This window comes from Archocentrus centrarchus, chromosome 4, assembly GCF_007364275.1.
Source record: "Archocentrus centrarchus isolate MPI-CPG fArcCen1 chromosome 4, fArcCen1, whole genome shotgun sequence".
Classification (NCBI taxonomy): Eukaryota; Metazoa; Chordata; class Actinopteri; order Cichliformes; family Cichlidae; genus Archocentrus; species Archocentrus centrarchus.
The window spans coordinates 34,144,262-34,171,640 of NC_044349.1; the positions used below are offsets into that span (position 1 = coordinate 34,144,262).

Consider the following 27,379-nt stretch of genomic DNA (forward strand, 5'->3'; position numbering starts at 1 on the left):
TTCCAAGAATGAGAAAGAAGTTCCCTCAGAGATAGAGAAACTAACTTTCTTTATTCAAAGGTTGCATGAAAATACTGCAGTTTACTGTATTTACAATAAAGCTTTGTGTTAGACTGGTGCACAGTGTTTGGTTACATCAAGTGCAGTGATGAGTTTGAATGTAAGCTGGTGGTACTTAGATTCATTCACTCTATTCAAGCTTTATACACCTATCTTGGAAATCAGCCAAGATAGCTTGTGAAATACTGGGTTACATCTTGTTGAATTCACATCATCCACCAAGAGCAGTAAATGTCAAAGCAGCAGCACATGTCAGCTGATCACAGTCTGTACCCAAGTGTTCCCCCACCTGTCAAATCCCACTCTAACCCCTGACTGTACTAATATTTTTATCTATGGAGGCAGTCACCATCTACAATTTAATTTAGGTAACAGATTCAAGATGAGTACATTCATTAGAATTTAGGTTGGAATAATGTTTGTATTCTCACTTTATACCATTTTATTATTATATTAATAAAGCAGGTTCAGTCAGCTTTACACAAAAATAGTCCTTCAAAGAGCTCCTTTTACTTTCTTACTTTGAGTACATTTCAGAGCCTGTATTTTTTCACTTTTACTTGAGTAAAGAAGTTGAATCAGTACTTCAACTTTTACCGGAGTATTTTTTTAACACAAGTATCTGTACTTCTACTTAAGTACAGAATGTCTGTACTTTTGCCACCTCTGGTTGGTAGTACCTGGGGTTCCAAATGAGCTGAGTCGAGTTGAAAATGTGATGTAAACGGACTGCATTCCAGTGATTGGCCAGGGAGTGACATCACTAGATAAGTCATGAGAGCAACTCCTTCATAACTTCATATCTAGAAAAAAGTGCTTGTATGAATGGATGTGAATGGGTGAATGGAGACATGTTGTATAAAGCACTGTGAGTGCTCAGGTAGTGTAGACAAGTGCTATAGAAGAGCCAGTCCAGTCCAGTCCACATTGAGGCAGTACTCAATTGTAATGGAAAAATGACAGAAACCAAGTACAGTCAAGTTGAGCCAAGCAGGTACTAGTGGAAAAGAGGCATCAGTAGATTGATCTTTAGAATGTTGATTTATGGCATTTTTTAAATGTCTTTGCTCATTTCTCTCAGCCTTGTTGATGAACTGGGTCTTCTTGAAGAGGCAGCATCAATACTGGGTAAATATCAGTGATTATTCTGTTCTCTGACATAAATGACAAAATACTAATGTGTTATTTATATGCTGCTTTTTGTTTTAGTATGGCTGATACAGCAAATTTCCTCTGTATTACGGCATACTTGGGAACTGTGGGGAAAAGAGAAATTGGTAGAATCTACTGAATTTTAGGAAACTTAAAAGTGGAGGTCGAATGAAGAAGTGGCAACTCTTTTTTTTGGGGGGGGGGGGGGGGGGGGGGGGGGGGTTCTAAGAACCTATAGCAAATGAACAGTATCTGAAAGTCATGTCCATCTAGCAAAGACCAGCACCTGGGAGATGCAACTGTTTGCTGTTTCATCAGAAATAGTCTCAAAGAGTGGCTGTCACGAACCATTCTTCTTCTTCTTTTTAACAGCATCTTTAAAGAGTTTTCCATCTTTAACCCTTTAAATGTGGGAATCGGCCCTGATGCACCTGTTACCTGCACTTACTTGCCGTGAACAGCTGGTTAACGCCGAGCATATCACCGCTGAGACGTCTGATCAAATGCGCTGTGAAGTACCGTAATTATGTGACTGTTAGTCCTATCTGAAAAATTCAAATGGTTTCTGAAAGCTGAGCAATTGCACTTCACACCCAATATAGGGTTGTCACGGTAAAAGTCAGCAAATGGCGGCACCTTTGAAGTTAACTGGCCTGCTGGCCAGCCCATGGTAAAAGAAAAGGGTTAATACAAAATTGTATAACAAAAATTTGCAGTCACAAATCACAAAAAGCAAAATGATAAGACATCACTCTCAGGGTTATACTTTCTTCATCATTCATCCGTTAGTGTGTCTGTGGACTGCTTTTTTTGTCTGCTCTTTTTTGCATCAACTGCAGATAGGCCAATATATTTAAGCAGCAGGACACAAAATTTATATAATGCAGTATTCAAAATCCATTACTCGCCTGTTTTTCTCATTCAGTGGTTCCCAAAGTGTGGGCTGTGAAGGTACTGTGGGGGGGGGGGATAGGCTATAATAAAAGAAATTTAGTTTTAAATTACTCACAAGTATGCATAGTTACATATTTATATTAATGTTTTTATTTAGATAAAAAGTGGATTAAAACTGGGAATAGGAGATGGTTAGTTTGTGACATTGCTCATTACTCTGACCTAAATTTACTGCTTTTGTACTGGGGTGTACAGAGGGTGGCAGTGGAGGGGACACCTTGGGATTTTATGGTTTTTAAGAAGGCCAAAGCACTCTTGACTTTGGGAACCACTGTTCTAGACAAAAAAAAAAAAAAAATCATCTAACCTAAATCAAAAGAATAAAAATTAATAAAGAAAATGCCTTTAAGCACAGTGGCACGGTGGTTAGCACTGCTGCCTCACAGTTAGAATACCATCTGGGAGGCCTGGGTTTGATTCCACCTTGGCCCAGGCCCCTCCCTCTCTCTCTGTGTGGAGTTTGCATGTTCTCCCCGTGTCTGTGTGGGTTTCCTCCCACAGTCCAAAGACATGCACTTACTGGGGGTTAGGTTAATTGGCTACTCTAAATTGCCCATAGGTGTGAATGAGAGTGCGAATGTGAGTATGGATGGTCGTCTGTCTCTCTGTGTTGGCCCTGCGACAGGCTGGTGACCTGTACAGGGTGTACCCTGCCTCTCGCCCTATGTCAGCTGGGATAGGCTCCAGCCCCCTTGTAACCCTAAACAGGATAAGCGGAAGTGAATGGATGGATGGAAAATGCCTTTAGTCCCCAAATTATATCTTGAATGACTAATAGATTAAAATAGATGCACAAATAAAGTTGGTGAAGTTACTCAGAGCCTATCCCAGCTGACATAGGGCGAGAGGCAGGGTACACCCTGTACAGGTCGCCAGCCTGTCGCAGGGCCAACACAGAGACAGAACCATTCACACCTATGGGCAATCTAGAGTGACCAATTAACCTAACCCCAGTAAGTGCATGTCTTTGGGAGGAAACCCACGCAGACACAGGGAGAACATGCAAACTCCACACAGCGAGAGGCTCAGGCCAAGGTGGAATCAAACCCACACCTTCCAGATGTCATTCTAGCTGTGAGGCAGCAGTGCTAACCATCGCACCACCATGCTGCCCAATTCAATTCAATTCAATTCAATTTTATTTATATCATGCCAAATCACAACAGTCACCTAAAGGTACTTTATATTGTAAGGTAAAGACCCAACCATAATACAGAGAAAATACCAACAATCAGATGACTCTCTGTGAGTAAGCACTTGACCAAAGTGGGAAGGAAAAACTTCCTTTTAACAGGAAGAACCAGGTTCAGGGAGGGCCAGCCATCTGTAAACACTGGTGGGACGGAGAAAGTACAAGAGACACACTGTGAAAGAGAGCCAGAGATTAATAATAACTAATGGTTAAATGCAGAGTGGTGTATAAAAACAGAGAGTGAAAAGAGATGAGTGAAGAACCCCCCCCTCAGCAACTTAGGCCTATTGCAGCGTAACTAAGAGAGGGTTCAGGGTCACCTGATCTAGCCCTAACTATAAGCTTCATTAAAAAGGAGCCACAAGTAAGCCAGCAGATTGGGCTGTTATGCTACTATGAGGTTTTAGGATAAGATGAGGCTTGATTATTGATGATATTGTTACTGTAACCACAAGAAGGCTAGATGTTAAGTCCTTTATTGCATTTTTAGATAGAGATAAGCTGGGGGATCTCACACTTTTCGACAATAATTATCTACGACTGGGTATGTGTCAAGTGATGACCACAGGCCATCTTAAAGGCCTGTGGTACCTAGTAATAGAAAAGTGATCATATTTAAAATGAATTAATGATAGGACTTCTTTGAGCAGTCCTGTAGGAATGGGGTCTAATAGATACGTTGATGCTTGGAGGACGTAATTATGGAAATTAACGCAGAAAGATCAATAGGAGAGAAAGGGTCTAAGTAAATACAATTAGTATTGAAAATAGTTATACACTATATGTCTGTGAGATGAAAACTGAGGGCTTAAATACACAGCAGGTAATTAGAGCAAGAGGAAACAGCAGGGCACAACAGGTGAAGCAAATGAAACTAATAACGGGAAGCAAAACTAAACACAAAGCACAGGGAACAAAAGACTGTCAAAATAATACAGGAAGTGACTAAACAAGGAACACGCAGACTTGACACGGGGAACTGGCACACAGACACTGGACAGAGACGCAGACCTGACACAGGGAAACACAAGGGACTAGAATAAACTGAGAAATACGAAAGAAAACTAATAAACATAATCAGAGAAATAACTGAAACAGAACCAAGAAAACACAAAACACTGGGCCACCAGCCCAGGACCATGACACCAAAGGGCAGATCGGAAGCTTTTTTTTCCATTTCATATTGTTTGACTTTCTGCAAAGTGAAGTTGGTCAGTTTAACTATAGCTGGTGGTTGTACTGATTTATCAGTGGCTTTGCTTTGATACTGAAAAAAAACTTTGACTTGGCTGTTCTAAACATAATGTTTATTAATTTTATATCATTATTGTGGCAGAGCTATCTGTGTGCTTTGCTGCATTACCAATTTTCTCTTGACATTCAGTTTGCAGACAGATGTCCTGATATTTTTCTGAATGTGTTGATAATTGTTTGTTGTTCCATTCATGCTGGTGAGCTGTCTTGGCCCAGATACACAAACATGAAACTAACAGCACTATTTTTAAGAGATGGAATAATGTTCTGAAATGGAGTTTTTTCGTTCTTCCAAACAAAATGATTCCCATATGCTTTTTTTAAACATTTTGGTTTCAACCATCCATTAAATATTGTTCAAACGCCCTTCTGAGTGTCTTTCAAGTAAACTTTAGAAAATCTGAAACAGGTGTTCTTCTTGGAAGGCAATCTTTAATCCCTCAGCTCTGCCACATGCACCTTAATTCTTCACCTACATGTGGACTTGAACATAGTTATTCCAGGTTGAGAGGGGGCTGTGATTAGAAGTTACTCTGGGTTCCTTTGTAGAACCCAACATTTTTATATGGCTCTAATCTTTTGCAGAAACTCTTTTTGTCTGAGGTCTTCTTTGTTCATTTTTTATTCACTTCCTCAAATATGTTTCATGAAGACGATGAAGCCCTGTTTTTTAAATATAGACAGAAGACCCATTCACACCTGATTTTCATCCCATGAATTTTCATCATGAAAACACATGATGCTTATTTTACATTTAAATTAATAGCTAATCTTTAATTAAATCCAGTTGTACTTCTTTATGTATTTAGTGCTACACTCCCCTCCAAAAGTATTGGAACAGAGAGGCCAATCCCTTTATTTTTGCTGTAGACTGAAAACATTTGGGTATGACACTAAAATGAACATGAGAGAAAAGCACCTTTTGTCTGAACCCACCCATGTTTCTTGTGGGCAAAAGTATTGGAACATATGACTGACCAGTGTTTTCTATTCTATTCAGGTGTGTCTGGTTAATTTGATTATTCAAACAATACATAGCACTGAAAGCCTACAGTATGCTCAGTTTCAGATTTGGGTGTTGCCTCTGCAGACTGTACTTTTATAGTTAGAGGAGTAACCAGCATGAAAACCAGAGGGCTGCCTTTGGGTGAAAAACAATCAAGTGTGAAGCTGGGAGAAGATGGAAAATCAAAGCCAGTACAACTGTTGGGAATGTCACTGGTGTACTAAGTAACAGATGTTGAACAGGTAGACCAAGGAAAACAACAGCAGTTGATGATTGTAAGTGCTGTAAAGAAAGACTCTAAAATGACTGTTAGTGACCCAAAACACAACAAAGCTACAAAGGAGTTCATCAGGGGCAGCAAGTGGAAGGTTTTAGACTGCACTAGTCAATGTCCAGACTTAAACCCTATAGAGCATGCATTTTACCTGCTAAAGGGCAGACTGAGTAACACTCCAAACAACAACTGAAAGAGGCTGCGGTGAAAGCCTGGGAAAGCATCACAAAAGAAGAATGCAAAAGTTTAGTGATGTCAGTGGATCACAAGCTTAATGCAGTTATTGCAAGCAACGGATATGCAACTAAATATTAAGTCTTATTCACTTTAGTCAATTTTAAGTTTATCTGTTCCAGTACTTTTGCTCACAAGAAAAATGGTTGGGTTCAGATAAAAGGTGATATCTTCTGAACTGTGTATCAGATCTAGATGTAAATACCTGGAAATAAAAGCTGAGATGATTTTTTGTCTCATAAAGATTTTTTTTTGTCAAACACAAATGTTTGCAGTCTACAGCAAAAATAAAGGGATTGGCCTCACTGTTCTAATACTTTTGTTGGGGAATGTCGTTCACAGTCTCAGCCTTTAAGGTGTAGACATTCTTGCCCCTCTGAGATATGAAATAAATGACCTTAAGGACTTAAAAATGATTTTGTCATGATTTAAAATGTGATGATATTGCAGGTCATATTTATGGCAAGAATGTTTATTTATAGAAAATTCTTCTTTAAGGGTTCATTAACTTTCAAGAATTACTTTATTTGCATGTAATAATAAAGATATATCTACTATGCTGAAAAGATTGGTTCTACTAACATAATAAAATGCCACGTGATATCATAAAAAAAATACTTGCACACTTAACTAGGTAACCCTTCCCTACCTCTTCCCTACTTCTTCTTTTGTTACCACAGTGACCGGTCCAGCCTATGAAAACCTTGTATCAGAGATTATGTCTATGGGGTATGAGCGGGAGCAGGTTGTTGCTGCACTAAGAGCCAGTTACAACAACCCAGACAGAGCAGTGGAGTACCTGCTTATGGTGAGAATTTAACCAGCTTGAGTGATTTATTCCTAATCTCCCTACTACTGTATTCTAGAATATGCAGTAACTGTTCATGTATTCCAGGGTATTCCAGCAGGGGCCAGTGATCTGCTCTCTCAAGAGTCAGTTAGACAGAGTACTCCAGCCAACCCCCCCACCCCTGCTATAGAAGAACCACCACAGCAGCCCACAGCACCCTCCAGTAGTAAGAGCCTGCTTTCATGACTTCTGTTTAGTGTTCTGTTTTAAACAAAGCAGCTTATTTCCCCTACCTGAACTTACTGGGGACACAGGAATCACACCTATGTGACCATTAGAATAACTGTGGCCTAAAGCTGCAAAGAACTTGACAGGTAACCAGGTTTGTTTGTGAAGGAAGTCACTTTAATTAAAAAAGTAAGACATTTAATATATTAAAGAATCAGAAAAATCACACATGCATGTGTGAGGAAGAGTGTTCACTCTCTCTCTCTGACTCTGTGTAGCTCTCTAACCATAACATTTTTATACTGCCACTTATCTAAACAGAAACAACTTCTGGGCGCTGTAGGTTGGCCTTGTCTTCGGTCTTGTTCAGGCTGGTTTTTCATGACCCAGATTTCTCTCATCAGCGGTGGAGTCAGCACATCTTCTGGAGGTTTTAATTTGTCATAAAGAACAATCTTGTCCAGATTAATGACAGAACATGGTGATGTTTTAATTGTACATACTGTGGCCAGACCTACAAGATAAGATGAAATGAGACAGAGAAGTTAGTCTTTCTATCTAATGCATTATTTAATTGTTTATTATTTGGTTGATCCACTGTTTATTAATTAACTTACTGGATTTTAATTTTAAACATTTGTCCTTTATTCATTGAGTAAAAAATAATCCCTAACAAACTCCAAAAAGTCTGCACACCATTAGCAGTTTATCACTAGAGGAACTTGGGCAGGCAACAGCTCTTTCAGCAATTTGTTTCCATTGTTTATTAGGTAATATCATAATTTGTGTCTTGCAGTGGTCTATAAGCAAAATTATGTAATGGTGTTCATGCAGATGTTTGCAAGGAGAAGACTGGTACTCTGACTGGTTCTTAGTCAATTAACTGGCATTAGTAAAACTTTCTTTGAAGTGGATATGGCATTGTTGGAATTAGGAAATAAACTCTCATACAATGTGAGAATATACTCAAACTGTCTATGAGAGCGGAAGTGTGATTTTTACGACACTTGAGTCTAATATAACCAGGCGTAATGTTAGCTTATGACCAGCTGTTGTTATTGTTTAGCTGGCTCATTGCCAGGTGTCTGAAGATGGGAGGGTTGTATGTCTAATTTGTTGACAAAAAGTAACTGCAACTATATCGGGACTAAATAAGCATATTTATGCACATTTTTGAGTGTTGGAAGCTTAAGGCAAAAGGAAGAGGATGAGGTGGAAATGAGGGAGGAGATGATGAAATTATACATATATAAATAATAAATGGTCATATATAGTTTGAAAGCACTATTTCGGATCTTTAAATTAATAGTAACTTCAAAGGCATACTATGTATGTGGCTAGTCTGAATGTATCAGTTTGTTGGAAGACATAATTACAGACTGATTAAAATATAAGTTCAACATTCTTTTATCTATCAAATAACTTCAAATAATTACTTACTGTACCTTTAAATTGCATCGCATAAAATTTAATTTCTTAATGAACAGCATCAGTTACCATTTTGTCCTGTTCTGAGTAGGACCTGTGTCTGACAGCCAACCTGCCACTGCTGGAGGAGGCTCTGGCTCCACAGGGAACCCTCTGGAATTCCTGAGGAACCAGCCTCAGTTCCAGCAGATGAGACAGATCATCCAGCAGAACCCAGCCCTCCTGCCAGCCCTGCTGCAGCAGCTAGGCAGAGACAACCCACAGCTGCTGCAGGTACCACACCAGAACTCTACATGCTACAAAAGCTTTCTGTCAGGGATTAGGTTTTTTTTTGTTTTTCTGTATAAGATAGCTCAAAGACCTGTTCACAACAGTAAGAATAATAAAGAAATCTGTTTTTTTTTTTTTTTAGGAAAACATTTCATTGGTGTCGCATAATCATAGTTCAGTGACTACATATAAAAATGTTAAACTCAGCATATGGTTTTATAGTGGCTTTAATGAGCTATTACAGTATTGTTTATAGTAAAGCCTTATTTATAAAAAGATTTTTATTGTTACTTAAAATATCCCACACAAAAATGCCTGCATGATTTACAGTCATGGCCTAAGGTTTTGAGAAGTATTGGTTTTCACAAAGTTTGCTGTTTCAGCTTTTATGACAATTTGCATCTACTCCAGAATCTTATGAAGCAAGATCAGATGAATTGCAAATAACTGCAAAGTCCCTCTTTGCCATGAAAATTAAATAAATCCCCCCAAAACTATTTCCACTTAAATTGAGTCCTGCCACAAAAATACCTGCTGACATCATTTCAGTCATGCTCTCGTTAACACAGGTGAGAGTGTTGACAGGGACAAGGCTAAAGATCACTGTCATGTTGTGTGAGTAAATCGGATGCTTTTAAAGGAGGGTGATTCTTGAAATCATTGTTCTTCCTCTGCTAACCACGGTTATCTGCAAGGACACACATGCAGACGTCATTGCTTTGCATTAAAAAAAGGCTTCACAAGCATGGGTATTGCTGCTAGTAAGATTACACCTAAATCAACCATAGATTGGATCATCTTCAAGGAGAGAGATTCAGTTGTTGTGAAAGTCCAGCAAGTGCCAGGACCATCTCCTAAAGGTGATTCGGCTTGCTCAGGAATGGCAGCAGGCAGGTGTGAGTGCATCTGCAGGCACAGTGAGGCGAAGACTTTTGGCGAATGGGCTGGTGTCAAGAAAGGTAGCAAAGAAGCTGCTTTTCTTCAGGAAAAACATCAAGGACAGACTGATATTCTGTAAAAAAGTACAAGGATTGGACTGCTGAGTACTGGGGTACAGTTATTTTCTATGATGAAGCCCCTTTCCAATTGTTTGAGGCATCTGGAACAATGATTGTCTGGAGAAGAAAAGGTGAGTGCTATTAGTCCTGAGTCATGCTAACAGTAAAGCATCCTGAAACCATTCATGTGTGGAGTTACTTCTCATCCAAGGGAGCGGCCTTACTCACAATTTCTTGAAAAGGATCAACACTGCAAATATTGACTCTTTGCATAAACTTAATGCAATTGTCAATAAAAGTCTTTGAAACTTATGAAACATGTCACGAACACATGAAACACGTATAGCATAGAAACATTTGACAGAAAGATCTAATAAAAACACTGAAGCAGCAGACTTTGACACAACCATTGTTTTTCACACTCTCAAAACTTTTCACCACGACTGTACAAACAAAGGAGCTAAAATGAAGTTTGAAACTGTGAATAATGTAGATTTGTTACAAAGGGTACATTACAGGGGTGCGTTTACCATGTCTACTGCATTTTGTCTAAACTGCGTGGTTGATATACAGTACAATTTAAATGTGTAACTTGCAGCAAATCACAGAGCACCAAGAGCGTTTTGTTCAGATGCTGAATGAGCCACGAGGTGGAGACACGGGAGGAGAGGGTGCTGAAGCCCAGGGGTCACCACACACCAACTACATCCAGGTCACCCCACAGGAGAAAGAGGCCATTGAGAGGGTCAGTCTGCCAATCTTATTGACACCACTGTGCTGGATGATAGTCAGTGTTTAGATTAAGTTCCACAAACCTGTTCTGTTGTCTGGATGAGTACACAGTTTGTAAAGAATTACACAAAGTCATGATAAAATATTTATTTTTATTTTAAACATGTTACTGAACTAGGAAACATTTGTTACAGAAGAAGTCATGAAAAATTATGTTTTGGTCATTTATGTTTTATATATATATATATATATATATATATATATATATATATATATATATATATATATATATAGTGCATATTAAAAAAAATACAGATTTGAAGGGCCAAAGGCTGCAACGCTCTTGGTAGTTCTGTAGCTGTCACAGTGTGGCAGGTGGAGTGGACCCAAATTCAGGACTCGGGAGACTGAACATGAACTCAAATCGCTACAGGAGCAAATAATCCAACAGACTAGAACTCTCTAGGAAACAACAGAACAAGGAAACACATTACCTAAGAGGGAGGAAGCAACAAAGAACTGAGGGCTTAAATACACACAGGGTAATATGGGTGAGACGGCACAGCTGGTGAAAACCAGACACAGATGAACAGAATCTAACTAATGAGACAAGGGAAACAAAACTGAACACAGTGCACATGCAAGCTAAAACAGGAAGTAACTAAGAGACGGAGACAGAGGAAGCAGGATAACCAACAAAGAACAGAATCTGGATAACCAAAACTAAGTTAGCCCGAGATTATAAATACTGAAAATAAATAGAAAACCAAACCAAAACAAAAAACTGGAATAACAACTCAGATGTAAAAACATTAACAATACAAGTTCACAACACAAAACACTGCATCAGAGACCTAGGATCATGACCATGGCAGCTGGTTAGAAATTCAAACAGTTGTACATACTTAATATTGTTATTACATTTTTATCCAAGCAGTTATTCAAACAAGCTAAAGCAGAAATGCAGGAACACAAGCATCAGTGTTTTTTTAATGGGTTCATGTGTGTGTGTGTGTGTTTTTACACTTCTATCAACATTCTTACTGTGTTGTCCAAAAGGCTATAAGGGCATTATATAAATGCCTGTTTACAATGTACATGACATTGTTTTCCAGTTAAAAGCCCTGGGATTCCCCGAAGGTTTAGTCATCCAGGCTTACTTTGCTTGTGAGAAGAACGAGAATCTGGCTGCTAACTTCCTGCTGCAGCAAACATGGGACGATGAGTAACACACATCACCTGACACATCACTGCTCAACAGAGGCCCATAGAGTGGATGACAGCACTGCACAGGTCCACCAGGGAGGAACAAGGGCAAGAGAGGAAGAGAACATTTCTTTTCACACCATGGGACTATGGTCACTAGATGATGCTGAAGCTGATGACATGGTGTTCAAAGTTAGTTGCGCTGCCTACTCTCCATTCAGCTATGATGATCATCATAGGAGCTCCCACTGAGCATTTCCTCACTGCTGCTATATCATTACTGCTGATGCTTGCACTGAGTGATCACAATCACAGAAGTCCCACCAGGAAATTTGCCAACAGTCACCTTCACAGGCCAGCAGGTATTTAGTTAGAGGATTTCCTCTGCAGTAAGCTCACAGGCTGCCTGTAGAACATGTGTTAAACTACTGAATATGTAAAGTATATGCAGAGTGTATCTGTAGGTAATATATAATAAATCAAAGAAATGCATTTTCAACATGCAACCCTCCATGTTGGAGTTCCCTGAAAATGTGACGCAAACTGAGAGCTAGCATTGATTTAGATCAAAGCTCGTATTGGATCCTTTCATTTCTTCTGATTCTTTTGTCCATGCAAAAAAGTCCTTGAAAATTCTTTCAAATTCTTCTGGTGGTGTCTGACCATGCAGATTTTTCTTGCAGGAGCATTGAAATATTACCACTCATTCAACCATTCCCCAAAAGAAAAAAATGATAAAATGTTAGAAATGAAACTAAATTAAATTCTAGATATATAGTAGCCCATGTCCAAGTACTGACTAGAAACCCCAACCCCTTGGGTCAGCTGAAAAAAAGTACACACTATCTTCAGAGTCTTATAAATGATGTGTTGAGTTTGTAAAAGCATGCATACAGATTGTCTGAATGGAGCACTTGTGTGTTGCATTGGAGGTGTTACTGCATTTCTTGTTTCCACTGTCTGTGTTTACACATCTGTGGCCACAGGCTGAAAACTATTCAAACAATTTACAGTCCCTACTACAGGTGTCACTATATACAGTATTGATGATAAATGTTATATTAAAAATGAAAATTTCCTATTGTATTGAAAATGCACATCTGAATACTGTAAACAGTCCGGTGCAGTTAGATTACAGACTTTGCTGTTTATCACAACTCTCTTCTCTTTCAGTAGCTACTTTACTGCAGCCACAGCTTATCTGCACGTTTATGGTTGGCTGAAGTAAGGTGATGACTACTAACAGCATTCACCTTTTTGCTGCTGCAGTAGCTTCTCTCACACATTTAGACAAACTCACTTCCCACAACAAACCTGGTAAATCACAAGTGCAGTTAAACTGTTGTTGCTTTGTTAGGTGAAGCTCTGAAGGCAGTTGTGTACAGTTGATGTCTGCCGCTGCATTTGAATTTTTAATAGCTCCTCCCTGAGACTGTGTCCCCAGTTTGTCATTGATTGAGTCACTACAGTCACTGCAGTTCCATATTCAATTTTAACTTTATGATATTTTTGTATAATCTGTCAGTTACATTTGTTCTTACTTGTTTGGGTAACTAATTTTTTACTAAAAGCCTTATTAGGGACAAAAGTGAATTTATAAGGTCATGTTAATATAGTTGAGGATGATTTTGACAGAATTTTTTTCACATTTTCCATAGATATTGCGATATCATGGATATTGTGAATGCTCATGTAGTGAACCTCTGATATTGTGACAGCCCTAGTCCAAATATAATTTTTAAAACTGTAATTCTAATTATTTAAATTCAAAAGTACAACTGAAGTGCTATCATGAGTATGCCAAACCAGAGGTGACAGTATAACCCTATCTATAAAACCAGGCTGACCACTCTACAGAGTTTCTGAATATCTTTCTTCACCCTTGAAGTAATTTCCCAAAAGTTCTGTTTTGAACTAAAACTACTTTTTCATGTTTACAGAAAGTAAAAATATATTTAAGAATAGACAAATCCTGAAAGAACATCATACTTTGATACTTTCTCCAGCTGACCCATGGGGGACTGCCGTTTTGTTATTTTTCACTTACAATTGCCACAGTTTTAACTGATCATTCTTAGCTTTTTGGAAGAAATGATTAGAAACTATAGCCATTCATTGGTCAACAGACTTATTGTGACACATCCCACCACAGCTTAAATTTGTTTAATCATTTGGGCCTTTCATTATTGAGGCTTTGGTTGTTATTTTGCGCATAGAAAATGTGAAAGCAAATTGTGAAGTGCTATCTAGAATATTTTGTGAGCCATCAAACTGAATTTTAATTTTTAAATTTGTGTTTTTTGCAGCATGTCCTTAGCTAGTCTGATCAAAGAAATCCATGGTCCTCTTTTCTGTTCAGTTTGACTCATATAGCATCTTCTATGCATTTGAAACTATTAAATGGTCGAGCCACTGTTCCTTCATGCCTTATAGTTAAAGACTTCATTTTTTTTATTTTACAGTCTTATACTTTACAATATAAAAAATCAAGTATACTTCATGGTATTGTATCCTAGGATTGCTGATTATCATTAGATTAATATAATTATTGATAATCAGTTATTATTTTGAAAGTGGACTAAAGGGAATTGTAATTGAAGTCTTTTTTCAGCATCCAGAATGCCCTTTGCTGTTTCTCTGTTATATTTTTTTGTGTTTAAACTGGAAATGGAAGCGTTGCATTGTGTTGTTTTTGGGAAAAAACTGTGTGAGAGAAAAACTGTACTTTGCTGTGACAAATGCTGCTCTTTAGCTTGCTGATTGCATGAGATTGTTATTTATAGCATGGCTTTAGTTTAAGGACTGATGAAACTGCTAGTGTGGCATCTGTCTGGTCTTAGTTTATCTCCTGTTTTCTTTTTTGTTTTGTTTTTGGAGGTCTATAAAAATTACTTAAAAACTTAAATATACCAGGTGAGAAGTAATTGTGAAGATTTTTTGTTTGTTTAAGCATTGTGCTTATTAAATGGCTTCTACAAAGTGGGTTGTGATGTTTCATCATGAATATTATTTCTGCTTATACAATATTACTGCAAGCAAGCATTGCATGTTTTCCCTGTCACATCTCAAGGTTTTTTAAATCTGCTGATCAAGATAAACAATGAAATAATATATTTATTCATGGACCTTATATGAAAGATGAACTTAAATTCAGGGACTGCAAAGTCAAGCCAGTATGGAAACCTTAAACTGGTATTCACCTTAATGGCCAGTAAGGGGTGACTCCTGTGGCAACAAAAGAAGTCAGACCATATAGAATATATATATATATATATATATATATATATATATATATATATATATATATATATATATATATATATATATATATATATATCAATGACGTACAGTCAGTGACGTGCAGTCAGTGGAGGCAGGTGATGTGCCTCCCCTGTCATCATGACAAGTAAAATACTAACAATGATAAGAGAAAATACATTTGACCACTTGACTGTTCTATAAAACTGTTTTATAAAACTGTTTTCCGAATTATTTCAACACTTTAATGGTCAAAATCGCGGAATTAGGCATAGCCTGTTAAAACACATGGAAGAAATGCGGTGTGAGGCAGTGCAGTACTGTGCCTCACCTCTGGTGGCGCTGTGTCATACAATAAATGTAGCAGGCAGTTGGCGCATGCCCATTGCTGTTTCTCTTTATTTCGCCAATATACATGTTTGATTACACGTGTTACACATGCTGATGTTCGACAGTCTGTCTAATATATTGAATGAACCTGTGTGACATGTTTATTCTTTGTGATCGGTCATAAATGCACGGTGAATATACACAGGGTGAGGCAGAAAGTACCGTGCCGCACGGATAGGGGGCAGTGCTGCAACAGTGCTGTCCCAGCAGCAGTGCTGAGAAGGATAGGCGCATGGACTTCATCTTCAAATAAAGGTAAAATAATAGTTTTTTTTTTTTAATTATTTATTTAAAAAGAGACCCCCCATCCCAAAAAAAAAAAAAAAATAGATAGTGTGACCTTACATTAAATATTTTTGTTTTTCTTTCCATCATTGTTGAACAGTATGGAGTTGATTAAAGCATAATTAATTATTAGCATAATTAAAATTGAAATATAAGCTTCTATTTTGTGAACATCCGACTCAGTGCCTCACATGTCACAAACCTCAGCGCACGTCACTTAGGTACAGTATTGATTATATATATATATATATATATATATATATATATATATATATATATATATATATATATATATATATATATATGTATGTATGAGGTTTTATATATATAAATATATAAAATGTCAATAAACACTCTTGTGATAAGTTTATGAATTCAGTTTCGATTTTGCTGAATATAATATTAGTATCATCTTGTAAATTAGGTCCTGATTGGTGTCCAAAAGGAAAAGCAAATTATCCTTTCAGGGAGGAACTACTTTGTGACTGACAAGTTATCTAGTGAGCTCTTGGTTTCTCAGTCAGATCCACCCCCAGCTTATAATATCGTGTTTCAAAACACACATGGCCACGGCTTATCAATGGGCAATGTCAGTCTTTTATATAGATCAAGAGTATATATCAGTATTTTATAAAGCCCCTCAAATTCTAAATGCTGAAATGTATTTAGTGTGCACACATTTCACCTTATAGGACTTCAGGGGTTCTGTAATATTATCATAAACAACAAACATAACTTCAGGCAGCAAAAAGGTCTCAAGTAGCCAGATTTTGAGTTAATTTTCCTTTTTTTAAAGGTCGGGATTTGCAAAGAGCTGTGCAGTCTACAGTAACAAACACATAAACACACCAAAAAAACAAAACAATTTAACCAATTTAGTTTGCACTTTTGGTTGTAAAATATTTATGTAACATCGAGGAACTCACCTTAATAATAAATCTTTAAGTTTAAAGTTTAGCTTGAAGAAAATCTTATGCAGGGAAGATAGCTTTGCCCGATAGGGGAGTGGTGTTTTGCGTGCGTTCCCGCAGCAACAGGGAAAGATGGCAGCCCTCACATCTCTCACCCAGGTAAAGATGCAGCAATATACGACTATACAGTTCAGCTTAAACCTAAGCTATTTCGCAGGGTGAGACAATATGTGCCATTCATGTCATTCAGTTTTAATTAAATTGCGAACAGAAGACGAGCTCTCGCTGAAATGCAGCTAGAAATGAGGCAGTCAGCTGGTAGAATATGGCCTATTGCAGTACCGTTAGGTCGCGGGCTGGATAGCATCAGCTAGTACTAACTAGCTGTGTGGCCATTTACCTACGGCATGACATACAGTTACCCGGTTATTATAAGATTGAGATGATCAACACTATGAAAGCTGGACATAACTTTACAGCAAAGTGGCATGCATCCGTAAATGTACCAGATTATCATAAAATATAATACCGTTCACTTCTCGAGCTAACAAACCCTAGCTAACCTAGCATAGTACTGTAGGGATGTCGATAAGCACTCATTCAGGCAGGCTATACAGTGGTTGTTTCTGATTCACGACGCTGAGGCGAGCTGGCTGTCAGCTCTCAGCGTGGCAGTTAATGTCAAGATTGATAGCACCCATGCTAATGATAGGCTTACTTGCCGAGGTTGCACGTCAATTGTATAATATGACACAGCGCTTGGTGTGTGACGTGTGGAGCGAGAGCATTACGGTATGAAGCATAGAAGCATTAAACGAGTATTTGATTTACCTGTTATGTTGCGATCTGTATCTCCATCTGTACTCTCGTCGACTCTTACGCACGCATCTGTACTCCTGTACTCTTACTTTTTAGTTTTTTTTCTTATCAAAATTAATGTGTTATGTGGTGTGCAAGCCCCAATGGTCGTATTAATACACTTGGAGTTATTTAGATATGACAGTCAGTACATTTCAGCTGAAAGGTCGTTTATCGGACCTCTAGCTGATGGATACTCACGTGTACACAGCTCAGTTAAATGACTACTCAATTACAGTATAACGAAGTCAGATAAACCTATCATATATCATTTATATGATATATGAATATATCATTCTGTCCATTAGGCAGTCTGAACCATTGTGACGCCATTTCACCTGCTTTTGTGCAAATGAACGTGACAACAGGTGCACTGGAGACACAACAGCAAGAAAAACCTGAGAAAGTGAATGGTTTCACAGGTGATGACCACAGACCATTGCTCTCTCCTTATCACTCTTGATTGATGTTTCTTGAGTTTTTATTTTTGCTAGTGGCCTTGTCATGCACTGGGTGCATGAGAAGGTACTTGTACCAAGGATACCTGGGGCTTCAAGGGGAAATTATGGTTTGGTGGTGGTAGTGTGTTGTCTGTCCATTGGCAGTCCGTGGGCTGCTCTGGACTGCCCACCCACTTGTAGAGAGCATCTGTTGTCAGAGAGGGGTAGTGCCAAAAATATCTTGTACAATCAGTCTGTGGGCTACTCTTGTTTTACTGCTGTTTGTCCATTAGCCAGCTGTGGAGGAGAATGAAGTTTTAACATTCACAGTGCTGAAGTGAAATAGTGTTAAAAACAATGGAAATATCTATTGCAGCCACTGTCTGTACTTTTCATGCTGTATTTTTTTTTTTCTAAATTTCCCCTTGCACTTCCTTTCCTGGTGAACTCCTCTGTCACCCCTTCTTTGTTCTGGCCCAATTGTCAACTAATCAGCATTCGACCAATGCACAACATCATCCACATCGAGCAATGTGCAGTTGGGATTTTGGAGGACTGCACAGGAGCGTGTTGCATTGGTTGAAAACCCCTTTCTGTAGTCCAGGGGTGTCAAACTCAATCATAGGCTGGGCCAAAATTGAAAATGCAGTCTAAGTCGTGGGCCAAACACTTTAAATCAGAAAATATTTTAATCAGCAATATGAATTTGAATGGTCAGAATACAGTAACTTTTTCCTCAACACATTAAGTAAAATATAAAAATTATATTTTTCTTCAAAAATAACATCAGGAGGTCCGGGTGATGCTGAAGTGTAGGAAGGGATGCGGTATGAGCACGTGTGTACACAAAACATGGCGTGGCGGAGGATTTTGGCTTTCTAGGCCATCTTCAAAAGTTGTTGAAGCCACAGGAAAAAGTTGCTAAATTTGTTGCTTTTTGGAAAAAATAGTTGCTAGGGGTGCATCTGAAAAGTCGCTGAATCTATCGAAAGTCGCTAAGTTGGCAACACTGAGCTCCTAAGAATTTATATTTAATAGGAACCTTGAAATTGTCATTTGTACTCCCCTTTTCCACTTCTTCCCCTTTGCTTTCACGCTGGTTGCCATTTTGCTTTCTGCACCCACGCAAAATCAAGCGTGAACAGGACTGTTGCAAGATCATGCGTGCACATTGTGAACTAAACTGACTGTTCCTGGTGGTAGATTCCAAATTGCAGTGAAATAATACTATAGTGCAGCGATCTAGCAATAGAAAACAAATCAGCCTGGTATCAGCGACGGGGCGGGGTGCGCGCCTGCTTTCTAATTGCAGTGATAACGAAGTTCCGATAGCGAACAGGTGAAATTCTTAGCCCGGCGCAAGATGACCTCAGCATGGTGCAGTGACGGGTAATCAACCGCTGGCTAGGACCCTGGCTCAGGATAGCTTAACAAATGAAAGACACACATGCAAAACTCTGAAAGAGAAAACAAAGTCAGCTTTAAAGTCATTAATTTAAAAATAAATATTTTTAATAAACTCGAAAGAGGAACAAAATTAAGTATTCTGTAAGTGTAAGGGAGTGCAGTCCTTGTATATTATGTGTCAGTTAAGGCACATAATCCCCAATCAGTGAAGAGAAAAGCTGAGAAAGTGAGACAAAGCAGGTGAGCTGTGGATGAGTGAGAAAAGGGTAAATAAAATAGGAATCTTTATTACAAGTGCAGTTTAGCCTATTGGAAGTTGGGAAAGAAGGCTGGCCTGGGGACCAAAATCCTCACCTCTACAGATGTGTGGTTGAGAGCATCATAACAACATGCATCACTGTGTGGTATGGGAACTGCTCTGCTGCTGACAGGAAGGCTCTGCAGAGGGTGGTCAAGTCTGCTCAGAAGATCACCGGCAGGTCCTTCACAGTTGCCGGTGCCGGCAAGTCCACAGATAATCATACAATATGGTGTGCAATATCGGTGCGATCTGCTCAGGTACCAGACGTCGTTTTCTTTGTAGCTAGTTATCTATTATATTCTATTTCTCAACTATTTTTTTGTAAATATCTTTAATTTAAAAAAAAAAAAAGCATCTTGCACTGGAGGGACCTCAGAAATCTAATTTTCATTCCTGTCATGTTTTATGACAGGAATGAATCTTTGAAAGAAAGCTGGGAAAATACAGATTGCACCAATGTCACAGCTCTATCAAGACACGGGATAATCTGATGGCTCATAATGACTGAGTAAAGAATAGAATTAAAGAACAGAATTAAAATGTAGGCTTAGGCTATGTTCAAGTTTGATGTAAGGTCAGTAAGTACAAATAGGTGCTCTGTTTTAGGATCATATTAACACTTAAAGAATAAAGTTGTAAGATTGCAGGACAGGAAAAAATCTGAATAAAGTTGCATCTAAAAATCTATATTTATTACTGCTATTTATCAAAGAAAGACAGAGACTTTAAACACTATTAAAAAAAGTTAGACCCTCCTACTATCTGCTTACAGAGTGCTGACACTATTTTCCAGAGACTTGATTGGTCAGTAGGTTATGATAAATTATAAATTATGGTGGTGAGACATCCCGGTAAGAAGTGAACCATGTTTACAGTACAGAAAACTCAGGGTTAACCCTGAAGTTACTTGGAGCGGAAACAGGGAGCCAATGAAGAGAAGCCAGTATGGGAGAAAGATGCTCTCTCCTTCTAGTCCCTGTCGGTCAGGAGCTTTTAGGACAGCCTGATAATAATGAATTACAATAATCCAGCCTAGAAGTAATAAATGCATGAATTAGCTTGCCTAAAGAGAACCAGAAACACACTACACAAACAAACTAACAACAAACAAACAATCAAAATGCACAAATCAAACCCTTGCAGCCAATCCCTCCCACCCCAGAAAGGAACCGCATCAGAGTTGAACATACAGTGTATCACAAAAGTGAGTACACCCCTCACATTTCTGCAGATATTTAAGTATATCTTTTCATGGTACATCACTGACAAAATGACACTTTGACACAATGAAAAGTAGTCTGTGTGCAGCTTATATAACAGTGTAAATTTATTCTTCCCTCAAAATAACTCAATATACAGCCATTAATGTCTAAACCAGCAGCAACAAAAGTGAGCACACCCCTAAGAGACTACACCTGTAAATGCCCAAATTGAGCACTGCTTGTCATTTCCCCTCCAAAATGTCATGTGACTCGTTAGTGTTAGAAGGTCACAGGTGTGCATAGGGAGCAGGTGTGTTCAATTTGTAGTACAGCTCTCACACTCTCTCATACTGGTCACTGAAAGTTCCAACATGGCACCTCATGGCAAAGAACTCTCTGAGGATCTTAAAAGACGAATTGTTGCGCTACATGAAGACTGTTATACAAAGAACAAAGAATGCCATTTGCAACTGAGAGAATAAGCAGGGGATGTGCATATCTAATCTTATATGAATTAACCATTACATGTCTACCTATAACACTATTTACTTATATCAAGCATGCTTTCTTGTCAGCTCATTGCAGATTGTGAAGGATTACCCATAAAACACCTAAAGCCAGACCAGCATTTATCAAAGAGGTGTGGTTTTCTTTTGAGATTGAACATAATTTTCTCTGCTGGAGTATACGGGGAAAGTTCTCCAAACCACATGGATATTTTTGGAGGGGGTTATCAAATGTGGTAATCTTCTTAATGGTCTTGCATATCAACCCCTAGTAATAGTTTAATGTATTGCATTTCCAAAACATATATATAAGGTTACCTATCTCTATTTTTTTTTAATCTAAGAAAAAGGTCTGAAATCGATTCATTCATCTTGTGGAGTCTCTCTGATGTAAAGTAGGTTCTGTGAATGATGATAAATTGTAAAAGTTTATGGCAGCTGTTATATGAGATGATTAGTGCTCTCTCACATAGTGATTTCAAATCTATATTGGTATAAGTAAGATAAAATGCCTCTGGTGCCTTTCAGATGTTTTAGTATATTATCAGTTAGGAGATGCTTTAGGGCAGTGATTCCCAAAGTGTGTACCTGGGCCCCCCAGGTGGGCCGCAGTAACAAGTATGTACTGTCACATATTTATATACATTTATTTATATAAAAAATAAATTCAGACTGGTAATAGTAGGTGGTTAGTTTGTGATATTACTCATTACTCTGATCTAAATTTATGCTCAGTGTCTCAGTGGTATGTCACACATTGGCCTTAATAGTTTACATATGACTGGGTAGCATTAGCAATTTATAGCCAACAACTTGTGTTCTTTATGTTTTTTTTGGAATAAAAGGAAATACATCACTTTATCTTGTATTTTGATTAGAGTCCAGATTTAAGATTGGGTGGGCCCCATGAGATTTTTTTGTTTTTTAAGTGGGCCGCAGCACTCTTGACTTTGGGAATGGCTGCTTTAGCGGATAGTACTTCCCTCTCTGAAATTTATTTATTAAGTGTCTTAGGGGTCATTCACAATTATCAACATTTTCGAAAGTGCAAAAAGCGTACACTGGGGGGAGGGGGTTAACACCCAATGTCCGCTTTTCAAATAGAACATGTCAGTCAGAACTATGTAATTCGAGCTGAAAAAGAGCACTCTTTGTACACTTTGGAAATGCTGATAATTGTGAAATACCCCTTACCTATAAATATTTAAAGAAGTGGGTAGTTTTACTGAATTTATTTGAATTACACAGCTGTTCAAAGGATATAAGTGTGTTGTTCTCATAAAGATCGCCAACTTTCTTAATTCCCTGATTGTGCCAATACTTAATTATACCATCAATAAACACGCTTGGTAAAGTAGGGTTGGTGTGGAATGGACTGTGTAGTGTAATAACACTATTAAGATATGTCTTCTGGATGTATGTTTAATAAGTGGATTATTGTTGCCATTCTTATATAGTATGATTGGATTAAAGGAATGCCAGCCAGCAGTACAGCCCATGTGTGGCATTGCTCTCCAAGCAGGAGGACTAACTCACCCTGTTTGCTAGAGCCATATAACCTTTAACTGAGCAGCCCAGTAATATAGCTGAAAGTCAGGAAGTTTAAGTCCTCCATACTGGGGGGTATTGTAAAGGTTTTAATTTTAATCCTGGGGACCTTGAAAAAGTTTTTATGTATAGTTGTAAGAAGAGTTTGAAAAAAATAAAGAATTTTTGGTAGGACACTCATTTTAATGCAGTTCCCTCATACAGTCAGAGAAATTGGTAGTAGCATCTATCTGTCAAGGTTCTCCTCCACCTTTTAAGTAATGCATCATAATCTAGTGAGAAAATTTTGTCTAACTTGTTAGGAATCTTCAAGCCCAACTATTCTTTGGGAGTCCCACTGGAAACAAAAGTTAGGCTGTGAAAACTTTTGGACAGTTTAGTTGGAAACACGCGTGCGAGTAACCTGTTGGAATGCTACCTGAGGGCTACTCCAGTGTTACCCCATTCCTCATTGCATAAATGGCAGCATATATGTAGATGTGCCATCCTGGAGGAGCTGGACTACCTGTGCAACATGAATGGCCTACAGGTACTGTCTCATGCTAGGGACACTAACAAGAACAACAAAAAAGACAGAAAAATCATTCCGAAGTATAAGGAGGCCCCCCACGTGCAAAACCACTCTTTTTAGATATTGTCTTGTTGCATTTCCAGTGCACCTGTTGTCACTTTGATTTGCACCAAAGCAGGTGAAATGGGCTCACAATGGTTTATGCTTCCTAACTGGACAGATTGATACCCCTGAAGTTTAAGTGACTTTGTGCTATACTGTGATGAGTTAGTTTAATTTTATTTAACAGTGTAGCTGTAGTACATGTGTTTAAATCATGTCATAACATTCTCTCTCTGCCACAGTTGTCAAGTGGGAACCCCGTATATGAGAACTTTTACAGACAGGTAAGATGATGGCCCAAACCATAATATTTTTAATCTCCAACCTGTTATATAAAAAGGAATATAAAAGATGGTATGAAAGAAAAAAATGCCTACAGAATTGGAAAAAAAAAATTAAAGCAGAAAAGCCCAGACCTCCCTCTCCCCAGCCACCTCCTCCAGCTCATCTGGGGAGATCCCAAAGCATTCCCAGGCCAGCCAAGCGATATAATCTCTCCAGTGTGTCCTGGGTCTGCCCCGGGGCCTTCTCCCAGTGGGACATGCCCGGAACACCTCACCCAAGAGGCATCCAGAAGATCATCCAGATCCTAGTCAGATGCCCAAACCACTTCAACTGGCTCCTTTTGATGTGGAGGAGCAGCGGCTCTATTTTGAGCCCCTTCAGAATAGCTGCACCCCTCACCCTATCGCTAAGATATTTATTAACAGAATCAGTGAAAAAGGGCAGTCCTGGCGAACTCTAGCACCCACAGGAAACGAGTCCGACTTATTGCCGGCAATACAGACCAAATTCTCCCTGTAGTTGTACATGGACTAAATGGCCCACAACAATGGGCCCACACCACATACTCCCGTAGCACCCCCGACAGGATACCCCGAAGGACGCAGTCGAATGCCTTCTCGAAGTCCACGAAACACATGTAGACTGGATGGGCAAACTCCCACACACTCTCGAATATTCTTGAGAGGATAAAGATGACCAGGTCAAAAACCGCTTTGTTCCTCTGGAATCTGAGGCTCGACTAACAGACGAACTCTCCTTTCCAGCACGCTGGCATAGACCTTACCGGGGAGGCTGAGGAGTGTGATCCCTCAATAGTTGGAGCCCACCCTCCGGTCCCCCTTCTTAAAGATGGGGACCACCACCCCAGTCTGCCAATCCAGTGTCACCACCCCAGATCTCTACATGATGTTGCAGAGGCGTGTCAACCCAAGACAGCCCTACAACATCCAGAGCCTTCAGGAACTCAGGGCGAATCTCATCCACCCCAGGGGCTCAGCCACCAAGGAGTTGTTTAACTGCCTCAGTGACTTCATCCTTAGTGATGAGCGAGTCACGATGGAGTCACTGGATGGGGCACCTTTGAGCCCCCCACCCAGCGACTCCAAAAAGGATGGGTACTCTGAATTGTCGTTTGGCGCATAAACGCAAACAACAGTCAGGAAGGGGAAGCAACCCTCTCGTCCACTCGTGAAAAGTCCAACGTACAGGCAGCAAGCTGAGGGGATACAAGAACACCCACCCCAGCTCGCTGCCTGTCACTGAGGGCAACTCCAGACTGGAACAGAGTCCAGCCCCTGTCCAGGAGACTGGTTCCAGAGCCCAGGCCATGCAGTGAGGTGAGCCTAAATATGTCAAGCCAGTATCTCTCAATCTTATGCACTAGCTCAGGCTCCTTCCCCACCAGAGGGGTAACATTTTGTGTCTCGATAGCCAGGGTTTGGTCCACCAGGGCCTCCGCCCTTGGCCACCGCCTGACACACATTGCACTCAACCTCTACAAGATGGTGGGCCTACAGGAGGGTGGGCCCATGTCTCCTCTTTGGGCTGTTCCCGGCCGGGCACCACAGGCTAATGCCCGGCCACCAGACGCTCTCCCTTGAGCTCCCTCCCCAGGCCTTTTCTAGGGTGGGGCCTCAGTAACCCTGTCATGGGCAGGGTAAACAGTTCCCTTGGTGTGTCTTCCCTAGAGGTCGTTGGAATCACTCTGGCTGGGGCCTCACCCAGGACCAATTTGCCATGGGAGACCTATCAGGGGTCAAAGCCCCCAGACAACATAGTTCCTGGGATCACTGGGACACACAAACCCCTCCACCACAATAAGGTGGCGATTCACGGAGGAGACATTAAAGATGTAAACTTATAACACTGTACTGAGAATCTGTTTTTTGCATTAAGGTGGATCCTGGGAATACAGGGAGAGTAGGACCAACAGAAGCTGCTCTGTTCTTAAAAAAGTCTGGACTCCCTGACCTCACATTGGGAAAGGTAGGTAGCCAAAAGTTACACATCACATAGCAGCTGGTTGCTGCTCTCGGATCTTTCCCAGTCAACACATTCACACAAGTATGTGGTTGTCATTAAAACGATGGTTGAGTTTGTAAATGGGTATGGTTGAACTCAAGAGTACCTAAAGTAAGGGGAATGTTATAAAGGAACATCTAGTAATGCCAGCTAAATTTGGCAGTATTTTAATCTAGAAAATCAAAATACAGTTGTGTGTAGGCTTGTATCATTTCAAGGATTCAAAAGCTCATGTAAAATATGACAAACATAATTCAGATTCTATTCAGGTAATATAGGCGTTACCTATATTGGTAATATAGGCATTACATTTCCTCAAAACTGCTTGGTTATAACAGTGGCAAAACACATTAATTACATTGCTATCTGCTATCTGCTCTGTTAGTGACACATTAGTGCTAGTGACATGCTATTTTTCATTTAATTTATTTATTTTTTTACATTTTATTGTGTGCTTGTGCCTTGTGTTTCAGATCTGGGATTTGGCTGATCCTGATGGCAAAGGCCACCTGGACAAACAGGTGAGGCAGAGCTGTAGAGATTATTGTATGGCTATAAAAGTAAATACATACAGATTGATGTACAAAGATGACTCCAGATCACACTATCCAAAACAAACAAAAATTTACTTTTGAAAGTATGGATGGAGAGTATGTTTATTTCTCTTAAACATACTGTTTTTCTAAATAATAAGAAAAGTGGTAACAGTCTTTTGGACGGTACATGAGAAGGACTCAGTGGAAAGCAGTTTGTGTTTTCTTACTCAGGGGTTTTATGTTGCTTTACGGCTGGTGGCCTGTGCTCAGAGTGGTCAGGAAGTCAGCCTGTCCAGCCTCAACCTAACAGTCCCTCCTCCGAAGTTTGTGAGTGTGAAATTAAAACAATATTCTGTATATAGAAACTACACATAACTAGAATTATAATTCTTATGCTCATATTCATTTTGTAGATAAACAAATCCTGTCATTTTCATGCCTTTTTATTTTGTTACTAAACCTTTTATTGAAAGTTGAAGAATTAATATTGTAACATGTGATTCCAGAAGGACACCAGCAGTCCGTCTCTAAGCAACACAGCCTCTGCTCATGGTGAATCACACTGGGCTGTCAGGGTGTGTACAACCACACACACACACATACACACACAGACACACACACACAGAGGCAGACATGCAGATGTTGGAGTAAAGCAGTAATTACAGGAGAAATGCTCTTGACAGCTTGAAAAGAAGGCAGCTGGACTTCTTTAGGTTTTTGAAGGCATTTTGCCTCTTGTCCAAGAGGCTTCTTCAGTTCTAAAATCCTAGGTAATAAACCCCTATGGAGTAACCCTTGACGATTGTTAACCACATCAAGTGAGCCCTTGTATGAGTTACAGCAGGGGTCATCAACTGCATTTGTCCAAGGACCATAGTTTTTCTTGGCAGACACTGTGGGGGTCAGATGCTCTTGTAAAGAAAAATAAATTTAATATTGTATCCTAAGTAATATATTATACTGCAAGTCTTGCATTTACATGTTCTCTGTTATGTTGACAGTTGTTATGGAGACACCACAGTTGTGCTCATTTTTTTTT

General features: G+C 39.3%; 2 protein-coding genes across 4 annotated transcripts in view; both read left to right on the top strand.

The window, feature by feature from the left end:
* The window catches only part of LOC115779044 (UV excision repair protein RAD23 homolog B-like), a 41,785-nt gene extending 27,081 nt beyond the window's left edge, over positions 1-14,704 (top strand). Inside the window, exons 5-10 of the mRNA XM_030727484.1 lie at positions 1,142-1,188; positions 6,807-6,934; positions 7,022-7,142; positions 8,664-8,845; positions 10,439-10,585; positions 11,688-14,704. Of these exons, the coding sequence (XP_030583344.1) occupies positions 1,142-1,188; positions 6,807-6,934; positions 7,022-7,142; positions 8,664-8,845; positions 10,439-10,585; positions 11,688-11,801 (739 nt within the window). The 3' untranslated portion in view covers positions 11,802-14,704. The remainder of the gene's footprint in view (positions 1-1,141; positions 1,189-6,806; positions 6,935-7,021; positions 7,143-8,663; positions 8,846-10,438; positions 10,586-11,687) is intronic.
* Positions 14,705-16,724: 2,020 nt separating this feature from the next.
* eps15l1a (epidermal growth factor receptor pathway substrate 15-like 1a) overlaps positions 16,725-27,379 on the top strand; it is an 82,893-nt gene continuing 72,238 nt past the window's right edge. For all 3 annotated transcript variants that reach the window (XM_030727347.1, XM_030727348.1, XM_030727349.1), the window contains exons 1-6: positions 16,725-16,781; positions 23,740-23,781; positions 25,679-25,768; positions 26,278-26,325; positions 26,572-26,667; positions 26,847-26,915. In XM_030727347.1, the coding sequence (XP_030583207.1) occupies positions 16,755-16,781; positions 23,740-23,781; positions 25,679-25,768; positions 26,278-26,325; positions 26,572-26,667; positions 26,847-26,915 (372 nt within the window). In that variant the 5' untranslated portion in view covers positions 16,725-16,754. The remainder of the gene's footprint in view (positions 16,782-23,739; positions 23,782-25,678; positions 25,769-26,277; positions 26,326-26,571; positions 26,668-26,846; positions 26,916-27,379) is intronic.